Below are 9,390 nucleotides of genomic sequence, written 5' to 3'. Positions count from 1 at the left end.
TTTGTATCCTTTGCGTACGTAGACCCCTCAATGGGTTCTCCCTTTGTTGTGTATACCACTCGCCTTACTCTTCTTCAAATGGTTGATGTGCTCATTTGTCATTTATATTTTCAATCAACAATTAATGCGACGTGACTACATGAAGACTTTATTAATTATCATGTACCATTAGTGCATTAACATGAACAATATAAGCCTTCTGGGTTGAATTTTTTATCAAACACAATTTCACTCTATTTTGTAGATCTACTTTGCTATCTCAGTCTAACTTTCTGCTAAAATAGTGTCGTTTGATGGTTACCAAAATTTTGTTAGGCGATAGACTTAGCAGGTAATATTCACAGCTCAAATGGAACATACAAAAGATGGAACATACCACTAAGGTTAGTACAAACTTTTGATGTGCAATTTTTGATACTCTTGACAAAAAGTTTTTATGTCAAACCCCTTCTGTCTATTTTATCCCAAAAATAAATTTGAGTTGGTCAACTCCAATTCAATCTTTAATTGAATGCATCTCAAATCTTAATCATTTTAATTTTAGCCCAATCCTCTCATTTTACGTCCTTAAACCAAAATGAATTTGGGAAATAAAAAGCAATTAAGCCTTTTAATTGATGTTTAAATTAATTAATGGGGTTCGACCAAATTCATAATACGAAATATATAACACATAAATTGAAATACTTCATGAATTGTAAATAAACACTGTCTAAAAATGGCCCAACGTGAAAACTCAAAAGTGCATATACTTTATGTCATCTAAGTTTGACTAGAGCACAAAATAACTAATTTCAAAACTTGTTAGAACCAAAAGAAGTTCAAAACTATAAATGCTGGCAAAATATGAGGATTGCAATGTAAGTAACTTGAATTTTAGTGTCACAATTTTAAGTGGTCAACAAACAATTTAATTTTTATTTTTTCTTACAAATAATCAATAAATATAATTGATTTCATTAATAAGCTTCTAATCCAAACAAATCACATTTATTATTTCACATTAGCTCCTTTGTGATGCCAACACATCATTGTTGAAATAATAAATGTCATTCCTTTGGATTAGAAGCTTATTAATGAAATTTAATAAATTTGTTGACTATTTTTAAGAAAAAGAATAAAATATAATTTCTTGATTTACGGCTTAAAATTATGGAAATAAAAATTAAGTAGCTTATAGTGTACTCCCTAAACTTCATCAGTATTTGTAATTTGTACTTTCATGTAATTCTAACAAGCTTTGAAATTAATCACTTTGAGTTTTAATTAAACTTTGGTGAGATAAATTTTATTTACTTCTGAAATAGTGTGTTCAAACATGAATTTTCACTTCGTTTGTCTTGTTATAGTATTTTTATGAAATGATTGTTCATTTTTTTTTAATTTAATAAAATTTAGTTTTAAATAGATCATGAATTTATTTGTGCATCCTTTTATTTACATGGTACATAAATTAGTGTATAGAAATTAAATTATAACAAAATATTAAATCATCATTTTTATAAATATAAAATTTATATTCACAATTAAAAATTGAAATTGGACAGAAACATCAATATATATTAGACAAAAAATCTTACAATTAAAATTTTATTAAGTTTTTTAAAGTGTGCAAAAACTAAAAAACCTAAGAACACAATAAATGGATTGGGGGTGGTAATGTATTTATCACTTTAGTAAAAAAAGATTATCTAAAATATTACATTTTAAAATATCAAAAAGATATTAATTGCCTTTTTTTCAATTTCACCAAATTGCAGCTCTACTTCAAGGAGCTGAATAATAATTAATTATTCATTTAAGGAGAAGTGAAATAATTTAGCTAAATATATTATTGATAATATTTTGTTTTTAATATGTATGTCTATATAAAATAAAATAAAACTAAATTAAGTACTTAATTTTAATAAATCAATATGTGTTGGTGCATGTACAGACAAATAACTTTTTTTTTTTTAAAACAATCTCTAACAACCTCAAACCGTCATCAACTATTAGGTCCCACTTTAGCAAAATCATGGGCGGATCCTTTGTGAAAATAAATTATTTATTATTTTCCTTCTCGCTCTTTTTCTTTCTTTCTTTTTGTATGCTTTATATGATTATCAATTAAATAAAAAATTATTTTATATATCATACAATTTGTGTTTCCTTATTCACTTTTTTTCTGTTACCAATTCAATCCGCCGGTAGCGTCACGACTACTATCTGAGATATTGTCATGATAAATTTATACGACGAGAAAATCAATTCTCCAACAGTGAATGATCAATCAACTTATCTTACTTTGTTGAAGTCGTCCTTTTACATATGTCTACTCGATGAACGCTCATGACTATGTCCTTTTACATATGTCTACATATGTCTACTCGATGAACGCTCATGACGAAAAAATTTATTAGGTAATTTATCTTATTTTATTTTTCGTTGATTCAGTTGAAGAAGTTCATTTTTTATATGATCGGTTGAAGATTTCAAACGATTGAAGTGCCATCAGTTTTGTTTCCTTTTTTGATTTCTCATCCGATTTTCGATAACCGAATTGGAGCCTTGAGTAATTTGAGTCCACACTGCAGGGCTATTCTTGGGATGACACTCCAAACAAGATTTTTTCTATCTATATACATGGCTCAAACTCAAGTCCTCTAGTTAAAAGTGGCGCAATCCCACCACTATACCATAACTCATGTTGATGAAGTGTTATCGCAATATTCTCAGAAGAGTTAACTTACAATTTGTCTATATTATTTTAAATTTTTTTCATGAGTGTCTGAATTACTTGATTCGTTTAAACTTGTTGGAGACTCAATTGTATTGATCCTTAAAACTTAAGCACATATGAAGAAATTTGACACCTGAAAAGTAATTAAAAAAATCAATGTTATATTAGATATTAAACAACACACATACAAAATAAGAGATGATAGAAGGAAAACGCGTATTAAAAAATATGTCTAAATTATGATTAGGAGTTTCAATAAATTGAATAATTTTAATCAATTACTTTAAGAGATACAATCAAACCTTTTATTATGATTATTCTCTACAATAACATTTTATATATCACTCAATTTTTTTAGCTGAGTTATCTTTAATAACATTTCATTATAGAAATCAAATAATTATTCAACCAAATAACACCAATATCATTATAAAGAAATTCGACTAAAGAATTTTATATCATAATAGAATTCATGTATGCATAAATAAATATTTTAGAATAACTATTTTTTATATTATCAACAATTAAAAATCTTAGATAATTATTTATAACATAATATATTATTCCATAATTGCCATCAGAGGCAACTTATGAATTTCGATAAAGGTATTCAATATACGATATATAAACAATAATGTTCAACTTAAATATACATAATGTAATTTTTATGTTCATCTGATAGTTCGTTTCTGATTATAGCCTAATTGTTTTAATATAAAAAATCAAACTTAAACTTTTCAATAATTTTTCTTCAAACATATAATTTCGATCTCCAAATACCTCTTTTTAAATTTAACTTCAAATAATATTTCTCTTTTTAAATTTTCACTTATAAAACTTCAACTATATTTTTATGTTCAGAGACACAACTTCAACATCCAAATTTATTTTTTCAATTTAATTTCAAGTATTAGTTAGTTAGCTTTTCAAATATCAATAAATTCATGTTCAAATTCCTTACTTCATTTTACTATTTGAAAATATATATATATAATATGCATATAAGGAATATATTTAAATAATTCAGTACACATTGACTTATAAAATCCTAGATGAGATTCGAGATAATCTACTCAAGAATTACAACCATGATATTTTTTCTCTTCATCACTATAAATTCATCATCACTTACTTTTTTCGCTTCTCTTTGTCTTATTTGATTTTTCTAATTTCGATACTTTTTCATTCAGAGGTTTTCAGTAGTTTCATTTCTCTCTTGTCTCTTCCTTACTTTTGATGTTTTCTTGTATAAATTTTTCCAAAGTTTTTTTTATTTCTAAAAAATTTTTGTGTGATTTTTCCTTGATTTCTCCAAATGATTGATATATATATATATCGATTGACTTTGTAGGCTTTACAATTTTGAATTATTGATTTGTTGTTGTTGTATCTTTTTGTCAATTCTTGATATTATAACACCTTTTCTTTCCTAGATTTGATGATTGTAGAACTTTTATGAAGTTCTATGATACTATCTTTTGTTACTGTAGTATCAAACTAAAAGTAAAATTATTTTTTTATTATTATTTTTGTTATGCTTTTCACTTAGAATTTTAGAGCAAACCTTTAAAGAACAATTCTTTGGATAATTAATATGCATTGATTGATTAGGTAGATTTAATGAATTAAATTTTAAATGTTGTTGTTGTCTAATTTTTGCCACTTCATGAATTTGTAACGCTCTCTTTTAAGATTCAATGATTTTAAAACCTTTTTTTTCCTTTAGAATGATTTTTATGTTGTTTCTTCTTATTGTTGTATCAAATCAAAAAAGTAAAAAAGATTAGAATTTTTTTTTCTTTTTTGTTGTTGTGATTTTTCTTAGATAAGACTTTTTGAGGAAGTTTAAGTATAAAAAGAATGTTCTTTTTCTTTTAAGGATTTTCCTTTTTAGGCTTTGGATTCATAATTCCTTAAGGTTATTTGTTGATTAAGTTTATCATATATCAAGATCAATCTTTTATTTATTAGTTTTATACAATCATTTAGAACAAAAAACTTTATGTTTGTGGTCATATAATTTTTTGAAAGAGAGACATACTAGAAACATAGATATTTTTTTTTATAGAAATTAACTTGTAAACATAAATTTTTAACATAATTTTTTTGATAGAAATGTACTTGTTGAAAACGTCTTTGCAGAGCTCCCATTGAAATTTTCCTCTGTCAGAAATTTATATTTAACATTGTGAAAATATTTCTGATGGATTTTTCATCGAATTTTCGTCCATCAAAAATTCACATTTTCAAGTAGTGCAAATTATGATTGACATGGGGTTTGACTTGGGTCAAGTTAAAATTTTATACGTAAATCAACGACACAACTTTCTGAAAGATCTTGGATTGTTAGATTTTCTTTTAGTTTGACTATTTTGTTTAGGAAAAATTATATTATATTTTAATTTTGACTTTGACTCATAAAATATCTCTCTCTAATATTTATATAGTTATAATTTAAAATATTAATTTATATTTTAAATATTTTTTGATGATTATTTATAATTTAATGCTCTTTATTTTTATGTGATATGTTTACTATTGTAGCATAGTCAAAAGAGACTTGACTTTGACATAATTTTATTTAAATGATTCAAGATAGTATTTATTTATTATTTTTTTAATTACCAAATTATTTTACCTAGTGATAGATAAAAAGTCTTTGCCTAGATGTTTATGCTCTTTAAACTATTCATTAGCATTTATAATGTTTTTTTTATTTGAAGTATATCAGTCTTTGACTATATAATTTTTTTATTTAAATTAATTAAATTATTTTTATTAACCATCTATTTATTTGATTTATTGTAGGGCAGAAATGGCAACTCAATCAACCAAGCATACTCCTGAAATCGTTGCCATCTCTTTTGTGGATCAATACTATCATATTTCACAAAATTTAATCCATCTGATGTATCGATTTTACAAGGAAAATAGTGTTTTAAGTTGGCCATTGCCAGATGGTGAAATTAAGTCTGTGACTACTTCTGAAGTAAGTATTATATTACAATAAAATATATATATATGCTAGAACATTTTGTTAGGCCTTTGAATCTTATAGTGTTTCATGTTGTACATTTACTTAAGATTTATGATAAACATTTTGATCCTTTCTTTGAATATCAACTTTGAGGCATTGAATAAATATTGACATTAATTATTGCATGTATAATTTACTTGTACCATAATGGTTATTGTAAAATTTTGTGGAATATTTTTTTGTAATTTCTTATCATCATTAAAGTATTAAAGTTTGAGTGTCTTTTAACTTTAAATAAAACTTTGTTTCTATTTTTAAGTTTATCATTATCATTGATGCTTGAGTTGTTACTGAATAATTTTTGGCTTAATTTTCATATTTTTGAAAAAGGATTATTAATAAGGCTTTTAATATCTATATAATTTTAGGGCATAAACGAATTCATCATTTCGTCTCACTTTAAGAGTAACAAGGTGGAAGTCACAACTACTGACTGCCAAACATCTGCTGCCGGAGGTGTTTTAGTGGTGGTGACAGGGTGCTTGATTGGGCAAGATGAGTCGAGAAAAAGGTTCTCTCAAACTTTTTTTCTTACTCCACAAGAGATGGGATATTATGTGTTGAACGATATTTTTAGATTTATCGGCGTAGAAGAATCTTCAACAATCGTTGAGGAAAAGGTAGATGAAAATGCTGCAGTTGCTCCTTTAGGTATGCCCTTTTACTTTCAACATTTTTCTCAATTGGTCTCTTGATTGCTTCGACATTATGTCAATATTAGTGTTTATTGATCATTATTATGACGTTACTGTATAAATATTTAACTTGTCAGTGTGTATAACTTAACCTTTATTATTACTATATTAAGTTCTTTTCCATTTAAATTACTAGCTACTGAGAGCAAAGCTGAAAATACTATTGCTTCAGGCCAAAAAGAAGAACAAGTCGTCGAGACGACTCCAATCATTGCGAATGAGGCTCCGAAAGTTAGCTATGCTTCAATGGTTAGTCATATTTTCATGAGTCGTCTGGTTCTTATGTTAGTCATTAATCATACTTTTATGAGTCATATGCTAGTCATTAGTCATACTTTTATGAGTCGTTTGGTTCTTATGCTAATCATTAGTCATACTTTTATGAGTCGTTTGGTTCATATGCTAGTTGTTAGTCATACTTTTATGAGTCGTTTGGTTCATATTCTAGTCATTAGTCATACTTTTATGAGTCGTTTGGTTCTTATGCTAATCATTAGTTATACTTTTATGAGTCGTTTGGTTCATATGCTAGTTGTAAGTCATACTTTTATGAGTCGTTTGGTTCATATGCTAGTCGTAAGTCATACTTGTATGAGTAGTTTGGTTCATATGCTAGTCGTTAGTCATACTTTTATAAGTCGTTTGGTTCATATGCTAATCGTTAGTCATACTTTTATGAGTCGTTCGGTTCTTATGCTAGTCATTAGTCATACACTTATAAATTGTTTGGTTCATATGCTGGTTATTAGTCATACTCTTATGAATTGTTTGGTTCATATGCTAGTCGTTAGTCTTACTTTTATGAGTCGTTTGGTTCATATGCTATTCGTTAGTCATATTTTTCGTATTGTTTTACATCTAAAGCTTTGCCTAACTTGAAATATTTTTTATAGATAAAGCAAGGTAGACCTTCATCATCAACAAATACACCACACAAGATTGTAAGTGTTGCTGCAAATGCTGGTCTACCATCAAAACCTAATAGAACTCAAGTCAATAGCTTTGTTCAGGCTCTGATGTCTAGTTCAAGTGGTGTGGAGAAACTTACAGCTCTTCCAACCAATGTTGCACAAGACAATTATGATGATATCCAACGTAAATTTGCATTGCTTTAGTCAAAAAATTGATGAAACTTTTAGAATTTTAAGCGAATTGTTGAAATATACGTTTACATATATGTTATAGATAAATCGATATATATTGGAGGATTGCCATCAAACACAACACGAAGTGATCTCCATGCTGTTGTCAAAGAGTTTGGATCAGTTCAGATTCAGGACGTTCAACTCAAAACTTATGAGGTATAAATGTTTCATATTGTTTTTTTTTTTGGTTATTATTGTTGGTTAATCATTTGCCTAAACCTTTTAATAATTAATTTCTTTTGAATGTAGGATGGATATTGTTGCGGTTTTGTACATTTTCAAGATGCAATTTCTGCTCAAAATGCTGTCCAAGTAATGAATTTTAATTTACACATCCTCTTATTCAAAATATTTTTTGGTTTTATGTTCATTGTTCATCTTTTAATGTTTGTCTTCTTTATTCAATGTTTAATTCTAGACTCATCACATTATTGTGAAGGGTAAAGAGGCTTACATAAGATTCAAGAGACCTAACAAAGGTACTTTATATATGTATATGCTTGTCATTTTGTTCTATCTTAATAAAAGGACAGTTCTGTGCACGAAACTTTCCGCAGGATTTGAGGAAGGGTCGCACCTCAATGGGGTTTGACACAAGTAACACTTGTTGATTCCACAGTTCGAACCTATGACCTATATAGCATAGAGATAATTTTATCATTGCTTCAAGACTCCCCTTAATGGTCGTATTGTATTTGATTTTTCAGGTCGCAGCGAGAGAACAAACTCTCCATCGGACAGTGGGGAGAAGGTTACCAGTAGTAGAAATACATGAGGAGGGATAAAAGAGGTGGTGGCAACTAAAGTTGGCATACTTTGGCCGAACATGGATTATAACAAATAAGAAAAGACTTGGTGATGTTACCAAATTGTCTTTTATTACAAAATTGTAGTACTACTACTATCTTAAATTAAGTGGGATCAATAAGAGTAAAAGTGAAATTGTATCTTTAAATAGTTACCAAATAAAAAAAGATGATATTCTTTTTGGAACAGATCAAAAAGAAAATGATGACACATAAAATAGGATAGAGAAAGTGTCAAATTTTGTTGTGGTTTTATATCTTCATGTTGAAGGTACAATATTAGGTTTTTGGATGGTTTTAAAAACTAATACTCCAATAGCACATCTTGCAGTACATCAACTGGGCATCTATGATCCATTATTTGGATTCAATAGAGTGAGACTCCCTTTGTAGAAGTATTATGGATCATTCTTCTAAAAAAAAATTACTAAAAGTGGAGATCATTGTTCTATTATTGTCCTCTGTTGATACCCAGTGCGAGTAAGTATCTATCGTTATTATATTGATGCCTCTTGTGGTTAAATTAAGGTATCATCTTTTTTTCTGTCTATATATTGATTGACTATAAAGCCATAAGAACCAATGAGACATTGCAAATTTCCTGTTCATTAGGCTGACAAATGAGCCTAAACACTAGTAGTTCCTCCAAAGTTTTACGGGTTGGGCATAAGATAATTTGAAATTCGATTAAATCTCAACCCATTGAAGTCTAACCCATTTTAAAAGGATCCTCAATTGAGCCCAATTCAATTTGTAATTCAACCCATTTTATTTTAACCTGGCTTGCCCCTAGTATTTTTGTATTTTTTTTGCGAACTGCTTTAGCATAAGGCTATAATTTATGCTGCTAAATTGTTATTGGTTTGTTTGATGTTACAGCAAGTGTTGCTTTTATAGGTTGCAAACGGTTATTGCAAAAACAAAAGCTTGGACATGTGTAGTAAATGTTATTTTGGTTTGTGTATATGTTTGGTGACTTTCCCTT

At 27.7% G+C, this 9,390-nt stretch overlaps 1 protein-coding gene across 1 annotated transcript; it reads left to right on the top strand.

The window, feature by feature from the left end:
- The first annotated feature begins 239 nt into the window (after positions 1 to 239).
- On the top strand, positions 240 to 8,529 carry LOC107847193 (nuclear transport factor 2-like). The gene is made up of 9 exons (XM_016691415.2): positions 240 to 383; positions 5,531 to 5,711; positions 6,128 to 6,410; positions 6,591 to 6,703; positions 7,348 to 7,549; positions 7,640 to 7,755; positions 7,849 to 7,911; positions 8,018 to 8,078; positions 8,307 to 8,529. Exons 2-9 carry the CDS (start codon positions 5,538 to 5,540, stop codon positions 8,372 to 8,374), a joined length of 1,080 nt encoding a protein of 359 aa, XP_016546901.2. The 5' UTR covers positions 240 to 383; positions 5,531 to 5,537; the 3' UTR covers positions 8,375 to 8,529.
- The last annotated feature ends 861 nt before the right edge of the window (positions 8,530 to 9,390 follow it).

This window comes from Capsicum annuum, chromosome 11 (assembly GCF_002878395.1).
Source record: "Capsicum annuum cultivar UCD-10X-F1 chromosome 11, UCD10Xv1.1, whole genome shotgun sequence".
Taxonomy (NCBI): Eukaryota; Viridiplantae; Streptophyta; class Magnoliopsida; order Solanales; family Solanaceae; genus Capsicum; species Capsicum annuum.
Note: the sequence above shows the minus strand (reverse complement) of the source record. Positions and strands in the feature narration are given on the sequence as shown.